The 14,451-nt window shown below is 45.9% G+C and overlaps 1 protein-coding gene across 7 annotated transcripts in view; it reads left to right on the top strand.

Moving 5' to 3' along the window:
- LOC117728760 (A-kinase anchor protein 13-like) overlaps window positions 1-14,451 on the top strand; it is an 88,104-nt gene that overhangs the window by 49,136 nt on the left and 24,517 nt on the right. For 5 of the 7 annotated variants that reach the window (XM_034529597.1, XM_034529596.1, XM_034529595.1 and 2 more), the window contains exons 11-17: window positions 1,601-1,746; window positions 3,950-4,299; window positions 5,908-5,955; window positions 8,844-9,021; window positions 9,521-9,623; window positions 12,722-12,764; window positions 12,927-13,038. In XM_034529597.1, coding sequence (XP_034385488.1) covers window positions 1,601-1,746; window positions 3,950-4,299; window positions 5,908-5,955; window positions 8,844-9,021; window positions 9,521-9,623; window positions 12,722-12,764; window positions 12,927-13,038 — 980 coding nt within the window. The remainder of the gene's footprint in view (window positions 1-1,600; window positions 1,747-3,949; window positions 4,300-5,907; window positions 5,956-8,843; window positions 9,022-9,520; window positions 9,624-12,721; window positions 12,765-12,926; window positions 13,039-14,451) is intronic. The other 2 variants (XM_034529600.1, XM_034529599.1) reach the window with 1 other exon arrangement.

The following is a 14,451-nucleotide window of genomic DNA, read 5'->3' as shown; positions in this document are numbered from 1 at the left end:
CGGCAACAAAGATGGGGGACCCAGGAGCACCTGGGCCTCAGCGCATTTTGTGTTCTGTCTGCGGTGTATGATGGACCTGGATGTGCATCCCATTATATAGCTGGTTAATGTGATTGTGTAGAAGCCACAGTTTGGTAGTGCGCCCGGCCGCCTGTGGTTCGCCGGCCTTCTTGACTCTCCGGACTCGGCAGTCCCCGATTCAGTGAGCAGGCCTCACATTAGGAGGACCCGGCCGGATCGGAGGGCGCCACCCCTCCAACCCAACCGACGTTTGCATGCATGTGGTCAGCAGTTAATCATCCGCAGGAAGTCTGTGGCTGTGCCCCCCCTCCCCCCCCCAAGTCGTTTTTTATTGCAGTGTCACAGATTCTTGCTAAAATGAAGGGGCACTCCCAGGGCGACCCTTTCTCTCGTCTCCCCGACCCCTTGGCGACCCGGTCCTCCGAGCAGCTGAGTGCTCAGCCTCATTCCTACAGTGCTCGCGACAGCCATTGGTGCAAACCTTCTTTCTCCTGCAGCGCACACTGGGAACTTCCTCTTTCTCATATGAGAGTGGGGACAATGTTCCTGAGGGATGAAGAACAACTTCCGCTTTTCTCTGGCGGAAAATAGACACCGGGAGTGAGGCGAAAATACACAAACCCGGCGAATGATTTCATCCAGTTGTTCTTGGCATCTGGCATCTAAAGTAAGCTACATCTGTAGTTGGGTGCGATCTTCCCCTATTAGCTCGGACTGGAACACTATCTGTACATGTCCCTACATGTACAAAAAAAACAGAAGTGTTGAGCAGACCTCTGCGTGGATTGCGTGTTATTCAAAGATGGGGGGGCTTGAAAAAAAGACGCAATCTGTGTGTTGAAACCCCCAAATGGCTCGTGCTGGGTTGAGCTGAACACGTTTATGGTCGAGGAGCACTGTGACTTTAAGAGAAGTTCTGGGATCTTTTTTTGTGCAAGATATTTAATGTGTTCGATTCAGTTGGGGGGAGAGCGGATGTTTGCACACACTGGGCTTGAATCTGTCTGCACGCTGATCTCTGATCAAACACCTGTTGACTGACATGAAAAAGGACTTCTAACTTTAGGATGTATACAGAATGCTGCAGAAGGTCTTCAGTTGTCCAGTTGAGGCCCAGGGTGACTAATGCTCTCCCATGAAAGCTGTTATTTCTTTTGGTGGTTTTTTTTTGCGGCCCATCAATAGCATTTTCCAGTTGTCATTTTCCCCCGAATGAGATTTGAACTTCAGCTCTGCTCCCAGACCTTTTTAAAACGCACAAACGGAGGCTGTAGTCGGGACAGTCAGCCATTGATCCGCTAGCCCTTTTCACACCTTCTCAGATTCCCAGAAGTCTTTTCACTGATGTCTAACAGACCTGCTTGTGTTTCAGAGGAGGGAATGAAAACACATTATTTCACAGCTGAGACTCGTCGAATGGCATCTCACTCCAATCATTGGAATGTCCAGATTTCTCCTGGTACCTTCATGTCTACATTAGGCAAACCGTTTTAAGATTAAGAGGGCTCTATTTGTCTCTGTTTTTGTTTTTTTAACCTGCTGTATTTCAGCGTTAACGCGCCGTTGTTGTGTCTTCCAGAACCCTCGCGGCCTCCAGCTCTCCCCAGTTTGCCCAGTAGAACCAGCAGTGCCACCAGCTGTCCCTCCGCAGCTCACAGAGACTCTGGCAGCGACATCGAAGGCCTCCTGAACGCAGAGCCAGGATACGACAGCGTCTTCAGAAAGGTCAGACTCGTCGTCTTTCTCTCCGTATGCGGGCGCTCACCAAACCCGCAAAACGATCAATAAATAAATGTTAAAATAATACCGTGCATTCAGGTTTCAACCACTTTCATCAAATCCTCCACGGCCTGCGATCCAAACATCCAAGTTCGCCCACACTCAGCAGCAAGAACCTAGTTTTTTTTTTTTTTTTCCTGCAACCAGCCCTGTAAGGAATATATTTCGCTATTTTGTCAGTCTGTGCCTGGCTTTTCATCTATCAGCGGCCCGAGGCTGAGATGCCAAACACCTACTAAGCATCTTTTTTTCTTTTTTTTTTACTCCCTCAGCCAGCAGCTATACACTGCTACTGGGGAAGTGCAAGCCGTGGTCCCTGCTGTCACTCCGCTGCGGTTGAAAGTCTGTTTGAAGCCAGGCGGCCTTTTGGTTCACGTTGCAAAACTTGTGTCTCTCAGTTCTTCTGAAACATGCTGATGGTAATGTCAGCCGAATGTCCCGTTTGTTGTAGACAACAGTGGAAAAAGTCAGCTCTGAAAATATCAGCCGCCCTGTGGTATACAGTATGATGCTGAGGGTTAGGGGCTCTTAATACAGCTTCAGTAAGAGGAGAGTAATATCCTCACTGCACTCTGAAGGGAAATTGTCTTTCAATTGCAAGACGCAATACCTGTTTCATAACACTCAGGAATCCGGGTAACTCATCAGCTGAGCAGCCGTGGCGCCCACGTGCACTTGAGCAAGACAGTGTCTCTTTTCCATGCTCACTAATTGTAAGGATACGAGCATCTTCTACGAGCCTAAATCGTGAAAACCCAGCTGAATCCTTTTCTAAACTTGAAAGCTGTGAGTCATGTGACTCACAAATATACGCTGCAGTCACATGCCCCTGAATGTACACACACACACACACACACACACACCCTCTCGCTCCCACAGGAAGTTGTCGGCAGCATGAAGCGGATCTTTCATTCCCAGCTCTCCAACAGAAGCAGCTCTGTGCTCGAGCTCGCTCGCTGCAGCTGGCAGTACAATAGGCCCAGTTAAAGCTCACACCTACAAATTAGCTCCTAAATGGACCATCCCGTGTGTGTGTGTGTCTGTGTGTGTGTGTGTGTGTGTGTGTGGTACCTAACCGATTAGGCTGTAATATAAGCACTAAACAACAACAAAATAAATATTTATTTTCTTTCTTTTAAACCCACTGTATTTAATCCTGTCTTATTTGTTCTTTTCCATGTTTATATATATACACATACATATATATACACATACATGCATACACACACACACACACATATATGTATGTATGTATGTATGTATGTATGTATGTATGTATGTATGTATGTATATATATATATATATATATATATATATATATATATATATATATATATATATATATAGGGTTGCCGTCATTTATTGGTGTTTATCTTAATATCAGTGTTGCTATAAAGTGGCTCTGGCTCATTATCTCTAAGCTTTGCCATTTGCTCCTAATTATTCTCCATTCCTGTGGAGTAAATAGCTCTCCTGCATTTTCAGTGATGAAATGCTGATGGATTCACAATGTGATATGCTTGCTAATTGCAATAATTTGAAGGACATCTGTTCTGTTCAATCCTACCATATTGAATGCTGCTCTATTCTGTTCCACTGCTATTTTTGATTATCTTCTGTTCCATTTTGTTCAGATCTGTATTCTATTTTGTTATATTTCATCACTTTCCGTTACATTCTATTTTATTATTTTTCTATTCTATTCTAGTCAGTTATGTGCATCCTGTCTTGTTTTTTCTGTTCTGTTCTTTTCTATGCATTTAATTATGCGGCTTTCTATTCTATTTGGTTCTCTTCTATCACAATATGTTCTTCATCCTTGCGGCTGGTAAAAAAGTGAAATCGGCTCATGTATTTGTTTAATGTTCCCCAGTTACTGAAGCTAGATGACAAGAAACAGTCATGTTTCAGGGTGAAGGGTTCCACTTCCTCGGACTCTGTGAGCATTAGGCCCGAGCGCCACCGATCGGAGTGCTCTTAAACATGGAAGTGAAGTGAAAGCAGCTACTTTTTTTTGTATTTGACGAAGCCATTCTTGTGGCTCAGGTGGCGCTTCTTTTTACTTTGGCAGCTCCCCATAAGCACATGATGCGGACCAATGAGGCTCTCCGATGACAATAACATGTATATTCATGTTTCCTGGCTGCAGAACGATGAACCAGTGACGGGAAGAGACAGCGCCAGCGAGGTCTCCGTCTCCTGTTCCTCCACAGACGACGCCGCCAGCGTCGGCCCGTCCAGCTCCAGTCCCGAGGGCAGCCGGGTCCTTGAATGCAGCTGGAGCCCAGAGGAGGCCGGGGCTCCGATCACTGCAGGACTGGACAGCGTTGGAGACGGAGGAGCTGGGGACGCTGAAGAAGAAGCTAAAGACAGGGTGACGGAGGTGCCGCGGCGCTCCAGTATCCTCCGGAACAGCATCCGCTCGCTGTCGCCCCTTCGCCGCCACAGCTGGGGACCCGGAAAGAACAACGGAGGAGACGCAGAGATGAACCAGAGGAGGTGAGACGGGGAAGAGGGCTCTATTTTTATACTTGATTCTTCAACTGGAGTTGAACCGATGGCGAGACGGGACTGTTCCTCCTTCGTCCTCGACACTGTCTGCCGGTGTTCGCCCGGCGGTGTTTGCCAGCAGATGTCAGCAGACCTGATGTGTGCGCATGTCAGTGTCATGAGAGCTGGTTGATGTCACTCCCTCTGTGCTGTGTGTCGAGTGTTTCCTCCTGCTGCTGCGAGCAGCTGTGTTGCCATTTGTCTGTTGTTGTACGCACACAAGATGTGTACACACGCAAAGACTCTGACACACACACACAGACACACACACACACACACACACACACACACACAGACAGACGCAGCAACCTGTCCAGTAGTGACAGTGAAGTGAAGTAGTGTGAAGCACTCAAAGAACACTCATTGACATCAGGACCTTGTCTGGTCGCCAGGCTTTAAAAGGACTGTGACGCAATGTTGGAGTGAGAGCAGCAAAATCAACTCTTTTTATTATACCCAGGCCAGGCACAAGCAGTCGCTACCACCAAGCGTTCTGCAGTCTTTCTTTACAGTGTAACTGACAGAAAAAAGAAAATTACAAAAGTTGAGCACATAAGAAGCATGTTAACTGTTATAGAAAGGCTCTTACGGCTGCTAATCGTACATGCTGCGTCTGGAGTGACGTTTCCGTGACTAATCTTATTCATATAAAGTGAGAAAAGGATTGCAGTCACTTAGCGATTAGTTAAGAGTAACACAGTGTTGCAACCACTTCCTGCTTGATGTTCCCATTTCTACTGCTATTGGCACATTACAAAGGAACAGTTTGCCATTTTGGAAATACTTGCTGATGGCGTCTGTGTGGTAAAGATGAAGCTCTGGCCAACAGCGTACGTTAAACACAGGGAAACAGCAAGCTGGGTTATGTAGAAATAAGACAATCTACCTACGAGCGCCTCAAAAGCTCACTAGGAAATACGTTGTACAAAAAGTGTAAAAATTTGTATATTGGTGTATATATATATTTTTTTTAACAAGGGTTTTTAATGGGGTTACGTTTATTGGTCGGATGCAGTTTTGGCGGCACTGTGAGAATCAAGGAGGTCACTGCTCCCGGCAAAGGAATAGTTTGGCACATAAAGCCCTGTAAAACAGCGAGGTGTCAGTTTTAAACCTTTTTTAATTTTTTATTGCCGACCTTTGGATGTGCTGGTGGTTAGATTTTGTAGCCTAAGGACGGAGCCAAGCTCGCCGTTTCCCCTTTGTGACCCGTTGTTGTGCTAAGCTGAGTTTACCATCTCTTGGTTCCAGACAGATATTACTACTATTCCTTTTAAGATCATTATTCTGAAGAAATGCCGATGACATCAGTCATCCACCGCGGTGGCCTGTGCCTCAGAGCTGCATACACACACACACACACACACACACACACACACACACACACACACACACACACACACACACATATAGTGTCCATAGATATCCAACCTACTAAAAAGATGATGGCCCCATCAGCAAGTACTTCATTCATCCATTCATTATGTTCTTTGTGACCTGCCATCTTACCCATCATGCACCACTCCCCCGTCTCCCTTTCTCATCCATCACCTCCAGCTCCATCCGTAGCCCTGGTGAGGGGAAGCCGACCTTTCACAGGAGAAGGTACTAATACATTCCATTCATCAGATCATGTTAAGATTGACTTGTTGCTAGGTGACGCGCATTGACACATTTTCTGTAGACGCAGCCTTTTTTTGACTCTTTCTCCCCCCCCCCACACACACACACACACACACTTTTTTTTTTTTTTTTATATGTATGCTTGCTGAACTACTGCTGCATTGTTCTCCATCGCTGCAGGCAACTGAGCTTGCTTTCTTTTCACCTCGTTGGATTGTGCAAGAAATACTGTAGCAAATCGGTGGTTGAGACACGCTGGTGTTTTGTATTGCAGTGGTCGTAACGCACAGCTACACAGAAAGAGGGGAGTTTAGGTCTGGAGGCTCGGAGGACTGTACTGGTGAGAGATTGAGAACAGAGATTATATTTTGTGTGTGTAATAAGTTCTTGTAGGGAACATTTCAAATGTGTAAAGAAGACAGTGTGCCACAGCAGTAACAGTAGGAGGTGTTGTGTTGTGCAGAAGTGTTCTCGAAGCTGGAAGAATGGCTTTGAAGTATCAGATGTGAAGAATCACACATGTTTCACCATCACGTGATCTTTTAGGACCCTGAGTGTAGACAAAACCCTCATCCTGGACCATGAAGGCATCTTCAGTTAGGGTGGATGGTGGCAGCCACAAGTGTAATGCGGATCGTTGGGCTGGGACCTAAACGACATGCCACTTTCAGGTTGATAAGGAGCTTTTTTTTTCTCTTTCTCCTGCCTTTATTCAGAAGTGTGGTCTTTGAATTTGAGGGCATGACTCGTTCAGATTTTGTAATGCTTTCCTTTTTAAGTTGGGCGACTGTGGCTCAGTGGTAGAGCAGGGGGTCGTGGGAGGATCGGTGGTTCGATCCCCTGCTCCGCTAGCCCATGTCGTTGTGTCCTTGGGCAAAATTTGGACACGTAACCCCAAAATTGCTCCCGTAGCTGTGCCTACGGTGTTTGAATGTGTATGAATGTTAGTCACTGATGTGCAGGTGGATCCTTAGCTCCTCCCATCAGTGTCTGAATGGGTGTGAATGGGTGAAAGATGTCATGTGGTGTTAAAGCGCTTTGAGTGGTCGGAAGACAAGAACAGCGCTGTACAAGTACAGGTCCATTTACCATTTTAAACCCCTGTTTTCACTCTGCTTCTGCTCAAACTGTGTGCTTGCCCTCGGATATATTGTTGCTCGCACCAAACAGATTCCCCGTTGTCCGGCTTCAGCCCTTCTCATACACTCAATCTGCTTCTGTCTGCTCATGAAGCGTCTGCTCTGTGCATGGATTTCATTTTTGTGCTATGACGCCATCACAAGTTCCCAACCAATAGAATGCCAGGTGACATTTCAACCAATGTAATGAAACAATTAAAATTGGGGTCGGGGTGGGGGATTCTGCTATAAGTTCTGTAAGGTCCTGGAGAAGTTCAAGACCAGAATGACTATTATTGTATACACACGGCATTGATCTTTTCACTGCAATCAATGCCACTGGTTCTGGATGGGCCAATGCGAAGGAGTAGATCACTAGATATTGGATATTGAGGCCATTAAGCCATTTCTGTAATATGTTGTCAGTCCTTAAACATACTGTATCGTAGCATTTATTTGCTTCAAAGTCCTGTGTTTTATATGCAGATACAGCTGCATCTTTGATTAGTTGATAATAGCCAATAATGTCAGCCCTGCCTCCACCTGTGTATCTGTAAGGCTCAAACTTCGACACGGCTCTAATGGTCAGGGAGCACTTTCACAATGAAGACTGTCGTGGTTTCAGTAGCGTTGATAGCAACCAGGCTATTCTGACAGTATTGCAGTTCTGGGAAGCGGCTTCGCTTCAAGTTTATTTCCTGTACTGCTAACGATGTTACCACAACACTGCAGCAGGGTATGAACTTGATTTCCTTTTACAGTGTGTATGCTCGCCAATGGGAAGTCGTACATGGCGCAGTAGTTCTCTTCTCTTCCCCAGTACCCTAACTAATCCTCCCATCCACTTCACACCCTCCCGATGCTCCCCACAGCGCGGAAGTAGTTATTTCCCTCAGGTGCAGTGTGTTTGTGTGCGCCTTGAATAGGGTGTATTTACATGCTGCTCTATTTGCATTTGCCGTTTCTTTTTTGTGGGCGTGTGTGCCTGCGTGCATGTGGTGTTGTGAGTGTTTGAATGCCCTGCCCAGTCAGCCAGTAGCTTCCTGCAGCGGAGAGCTGCAACAGCTGCTGCTGTTATTCATGTCCCGGCACCGAGGACCTTGTGGCTCTGGTGGATAGTATGTGAGGACACTGGCAGGAAGCAAGCCTTAATATGACCGACGTAGTCATTTACATTCACTGCCCTAAGGACTAGGTGAGTGCTGCTCTACGCTGGTCACCGGTAATCGCCGAGTGGTGATTATTTTGGCCCAGTTTAGGTTCGAGACGTCTGAATGTGTTGCACTGATGATTTGCTGGCTAATGGAGTGCCTCACAAACCCAAGAGCCGGAGATAAGAGAGATTTACCGCTGGAGCCTTACTCATCACAGAGTCTTGTCCTGGAGCGAATGGAGCCGCCAACAGCAGCACATATCTCAACCTGAAATGTAGCTGGAGTTTTTCTCTCCATAATCATTGGATTTGATATATTTTTATTCTTTTAAGGCCTCTTATTTCCAGTCATAGATCGATGTAATTGGGTTTGTAAATGCTCTCGGTGCCGATGCTGATGTCGCAAGATGTTTCCCCGCGCTCAGCCCAGCGATACCTCAGCGGGCTGAGCACTGCAGGGCCGGCTCTGTCTGTCAACAGGTGCATGCGTGTGTGTGTGCACGTGTGTGTGTGTGTGTGTGCACGTCCGTGTGCGTGTGAACGGGTACAGTCATCCCTCCTTCTCCGAGGTCACCTCTGCTTTCTGTTTGTCCACACAGCTACAGCCTGGAGGGGCTCAGTGGGGCCCAGGAAGAGCTGAGGGGCCCCGCCACTCAGGGGCCCCGAATCCTGGAGCCTTCCAGGATGCCCCGGCATGACAGCGATGACAGGGGCTCCCTGGTGTCCCTGACAGTGGAGCAGGAGGTGCTGGGGCAGCATGGCAGACTGCATGACCTGGTCAGCTAACACACACACACACACACACACACACACACACACACACACACACTGTATCACAGTGGCCCTCTATTTGTCCTTTAGAGGTCATATCTTCATACTGTGACACAGTTGGCTCCAAAAGGGAGCCTCAAAAACATTCTCAGCCTAATACACATTAGAGGAGAAATGGATTTGCAAAAAGCTTGCATATAAACAGTCGGGCAAACTTTGGCAGTTTGGGGGATTAGCAAGAATTAATAAACATTGCTTTCCTCAGGGGCCATCTCCCCGCTCTCATTGCTGGATTTAATACAAATTGTGAACACAACTCTGCGACCCATTTGTGTAGTTCCCCATTTGTGTTTATCGTTCGCGTTTCCAGTTCAGTGACTGGTAATGTTTAGTTCCACGTTATCGCTGCCCGGTTTAGTGTCCTTTATTTGAATATTTTATTTCTTTTATTTCTTTACAACGTCTTGCCCTGTGTTTCTCTAAAGCGTGTGTCTCTCACCCACAGAAGTCAAGGCGGTATCGGCCTCTGCGAAACAGCTGTCCTCCCATGACCCTGCCCCTCACCAAGTCTGTATCCATGCTCGCCATCAGCCAGAGAGACATTGATGGTGAGTGACAAGTCGTGAGGCTGCTTATCTGTTTTTCACCCTCTGCGATCACGGTTACAGATCCAGATTATGCCCAGTATTTATAACTCTGGACATCTTTGACCTCCTTTATCAAGAAAACCCCCTTTCCATTGTAACGCTTTAGAAGTCGTAATATATTCAAAGCGGGGCAAGTCAAATGAGTCTGGATTTCAAAGTGTACCTCATATGCTTGTATTTCTAAGTGCCGAAGGCCAAGTGTGCAGAAGGAGCACAGCTTTTCATTTATTTTTTTGTACTGCAATGAGAAACGAGACACAAAATGTAGATGTTTTGATTCTCGATTCAATGACGGAGAACAAGCGAGTAGATGGAAATTCTCTTGGTAGGCGAGGAGAGCAGGTTCACGAGTTTTCTGGATGAACACGATTAAAAGGTAGTTAAAGAGAGCCATTGTCTCAATCATTTAAAGGCCCGACACACCCATTACGCAGCTTTTGTTGCACCTGGGTGGGAGAGGTTACGCCTTTCTCATTCTTATAGGGTCAATAGGTTCAGTGATGCAGTTGTAGCACAGCTCCACCCACCATCCGACTGAGCCAAGGTCTAATTAGTCACACTAAGTGGAAGCACTTTGGTGAGCGCTGCAGGGATGACGTGCTTTTGTCGGTCAACTCCAAAGTCAGCGTCGCACAACATGGGTTTTTTGCATTGGATTTTTTTGCATTGGATTTTTGATTATTGCAGAAGGTAATCTCTATTGCAAAGTCTCTTTTTCCGTGTTAACCTTATTGATGGCAGCTAATCAAATAAACACTCAAAATAAACATTGACTTGGAGACGAGGGAACACGACATGACGCCCAAAGAGGCTGACTCATTTCCGGGTTTTGACACTTATTCCTACAACGCTCTATGAAGGTTTCTGTCTATCTTGACATTACTACCTCCTATCCTCCTTCCTCTCTGTTATGATGCAGTTTTATTTCATACAATTGTAATAAGTTCCTGCTGTGGTTCTTTCCTTCCTGCCCGCCCCCCCCCACACCCCCAGCAGTGGGACACCTGAGACGTAAGAGGCGAATTTCCTTCTCTTTCAGCCTTTCCCCCATCCTCACCAAATCTAAGTCTCAGTTCGTTTATGGGGACTCCTCATCTAGCGATGAAGAGGATAACTTGAGTAAGTAAAGCGCTGTAAACGTAGCCGCAGTAGAAAGTAGCTGTGATGTCAGAAGCAGTAGTTGTTGCTGTTGCAGCCCTGGATCTCCCTCAATGGACTCTAACCCACAGTCAAGAGGGCCTTTTACTTTCCACTGAGATAAGCAGTACAGACGAAAAACAAAAAGTTGTGTTTTGATCAAGGAATACATTAACAATCTTCGAGAAAAAACTAATGTTATACCATTCAATCATAAACGTGCATGATGAATTATGTTGAATATCCTGAGAAATTCATGTAAAAAACATTCAGCCTTTAAACTCTCTCTTTTTAAAGTGAGTGCTGGCCGTAGTGTGCACGCTTCACCCTGAACACAACTAGATGCTGAAGGGCCCCAGGGTTCAGCTGCAGCACACTTTGTTTGAAGGAATGCACGACTTACTGCGGACATTAGGCCGTTTGCATTGTGAATGTGCAATTAGAATACAAAAAATAATAACACCTGCTGTGGACATTGAATAAAAGCCGGGCTTCTCCTGTCCCCTGCCCTGCCCGGAATGTAGCTGACCTTTGCTTAGATTAGTCTTTGAAACGCAATCAGCAGAGGAAGAGGACGAGTAATAATCACCAGCTCCGCAGGTGAAGTGCCCTTTAGTCAAAGACACTGAGCCCTCCCTTCTCTTATCTGTGAGGTTTTTTCCCATTAGTGTTCCCTGTCTGCTTCAGGACAAAACTCTGCCCTCGTTATCCTGCTCCAGGTGTGACTTTCTGATGCAGAACAGGTTTTGCATATTTGCATGCGCTCGAGAATATTGTGTGTGTGGGGGGACGGGGGGGACGGGGGGGGGGATGATTGTCAGGAAGGAAGCAGAGTGGTTTCCCCGGGAAAAGATGCACGTCTGCGTTTAACTCATAGCAGATATAAGTGACTCTGTGGTGATGATGATTTATCAAAGATGTGTGTGTGGACTATGCTTTAATTGCATATTTTTATTTTTATATTGTTTTTATGGATGCCTGCGGGCCGACGATTGCCGTGGCCGTTTAGTCGATTTTTGTAATGATATCTCATTAACACCTTTTAAAATCGGGCCCAGATGTCCACGTTTACCCAAAGAGGAACGCGTAAAAAGTCAAAGGTCACTGTGAGCTCACTAACCTCACATTCTTGGGCCATTAATTATGATCATTTCACAGAAATGTCTGATCGGATAACATAAAGTGGTGATGACATTTTGGACAGACGTGGGTGTAAAACTGCAACTTGCGGTGGTTGACGGATGCACACAACTGTGAGGTGGCAATAAGAAATACAACTAGGTCAGAGATTAATACAAACAATTCAGTTTGCTAGTCTGGAGTCAGGAAATCCCACTTTGATAGATGGAGGAGCCTGGGTGGAGTTTGGGTAAAACAAGCTAGCTACCACCATCACGGCTTTTTGTGATGTGAGACTTGATCAGATATCAGGACCCTCGTGTCTTGTGGGAAAAGAAAAAGACTTTGTATTTTGAGAGTTCAGGGATTTTTTTTTTAGCATTAATGGCGCTGGATCAAAAGGCAGCACTTCAGCTTCAGCTCCTCAGCGCTGGCCGCCCTCATCAGTGCCAGAGTCATTTAGTTTCTGGCTTTCTCCTCAGCTTCCAACGGAGTAGCTTAAATGTTTAATACCTCAATACCTTGCTCAAGGATATTAAAGGTAGCTGCCGTAGTACAGGGGAGGCGTGGGTTATTCAATTCTCAGCCCGATCCTCTCTAGCCAGGACTGGAGTGTGTGTGAGTGTGTGTGCGTGAGTGTGTGTGTGTGTGTGTGTGTGTGTGTGTGGTCGGCACACAGGACACTTTCAGCAACAGTTCTGAGTTGTGGGTCACTCAGAGAATTTCCACCTGAGGAAAAACGCAACAATTATTTGTCCTACCTTTGACTTTCTTTCTTTTCTTTCTTCTTCTTTTCCTTCTAGGTATGAGATCGTTCTCCAGCGCCTCAGGGTCACTAGCGTACAGGTGAGTTCAACTCTTCACGTACACATTACCAGAAAACACAGATCCTAAAGGCTTTTACTGCTCTACAGTGTTGTGAAGAACCATGTTTGGAATGTGTTAACAAGTAAGCCTTGTGAATGCAGCTCTCTGAGGATAAAATGTGTGTGTGTGTGTGTGTAACAGTATATCAGAGGAGGAGCCGGGCCCTCTGCGGAGCGACACCGATGGAAAGAGCACAACGAAAGTCAGTCGGACTTTCAGCTACCTCAAGAACAAGATGTACAAAAAGACCAGGGTGAGGGAACGTGGATACTTCATTGTACTGTTTGTCATTCAGCTTCTCCTTTTTTTTTTTTAAACATTTATTCCTTCAAGACTCAGCAGCACACTGCTTTTAAGCCTCACACCGCTCCACGTTCGTACGTTTGCACACACTCACACTGGGAGCTGTGCATCTCCTCCTGCTGGCCATCGGGGTTTTTTTCTTCTATTTGTCGTGTCTTGCTTCAGGGCAAGTCGGTGTCTCTTTTCAGATTTCCCTCAGCACATTTTGTATTTTAGCCCCCAACATTGTCGCGGACGGGAATCTCTGGTGTAAAACATGTGGTCAAAGTGATCTCTTTGTCCTGCTTTGAACAGCCAAAAACCTTTTTTCCCCGGTACATTATGAGCAGTGAAAATCCTGATCCAAATGGGTAAAATAATTTCGAGACAGAAAAAAACAGCTCTCCCTCTCTGCAGTTCTGCAAATTCAGAAACTCAGTCACACACAATTAAAGCACAGAGGAGCGCCAGGAGTGACGCACTGTAATTTGACATCCACTAATCCAATTTGCAAAAAGAAAAGTCAATATTTCAAGTTTAAAATTAGTCCTATTTGGAAATAAAATAAACTATTTAAAGTAACTTCAGCTTTTGTTTGCAGCCTGTCATTGTGCAGCCCTTGCAGAGAGACACAGAAGGGTGAAAAGGAAGTAAAACAGGAAGACGGGGTTGGCGGTGGTTGTATAATCTCATCTCTAACCTCAGTCGCTTTGCTTTTAAAGGGACAGGATTCTGAAGGAGATCAGAGCCTGTCAAAGGTCAAAATTATCGACCGTGGTTTTTGGACTCCAAGACAATTAGCGAAGCTCTGATGCTCAAATTGGCGAACCGGTTATTTGTTTTGCGTCCGTGAAATGCTGTATGTTTGTTGTCGGTGACAACCAAAACTGCAACCTCAGCCACAGGGGACCTGTCACACACCACATGCAAACTTCAAATGTCTTCATTTAATTCAACTAGATGAGGCTTTTTAGGCCAGAGATTAAAAAAAAAAAAAAAAAAAAGAGCAGGGAATTGTCCATTAATAAATTACCTTTTTTTCTTTTAAATGCCCTAAAAACATCGGAATGTCCTAATTATTTAATATACGCGTTGCCCTACACACAGTTCCTGTACAATACCAACAGTCTGAATGTTCTGCAAAGGGGATGTAGACCGTGGTGTTTTGACATAGCGTCTGTACCAGATGCAAGAACAAGCGCCTTCTGTAGCGCGACGGCCACTTCCTCATTGCGACTTTCCCCGATGAAGCCAGTAGCTTCGGCCGCCAGCCAGTGATGTTATGCAGGAGATTCACGGGGAGCCATGGCTTCTCAAAGAGATGGAAAGGTTGGCTGCAGGTAGGCTAAGAGAGTTTTCTGCTCTTTTTTCTCCCCCCCCCCCC

The sequence above is a fragment of the Cyclopterus lumpus genome, chromosome 3, assembly GCF_009769545.1.
Source record: "Cyclopterus lumpus isolate fCycLum1 chromosome 3, fCycLum1.pri, whole genome shotgun sequence".
NCBI classification, from domain to species: Eukaryota; Metazoa; Chordata; class Actinopteri; order Perciformes; family Cyclopteridae; genus Cyclopterus; species Cyclopterus lumpus.
This window is presented reverse-complemented; position numbering and strand designations above follow the sequence as displayed.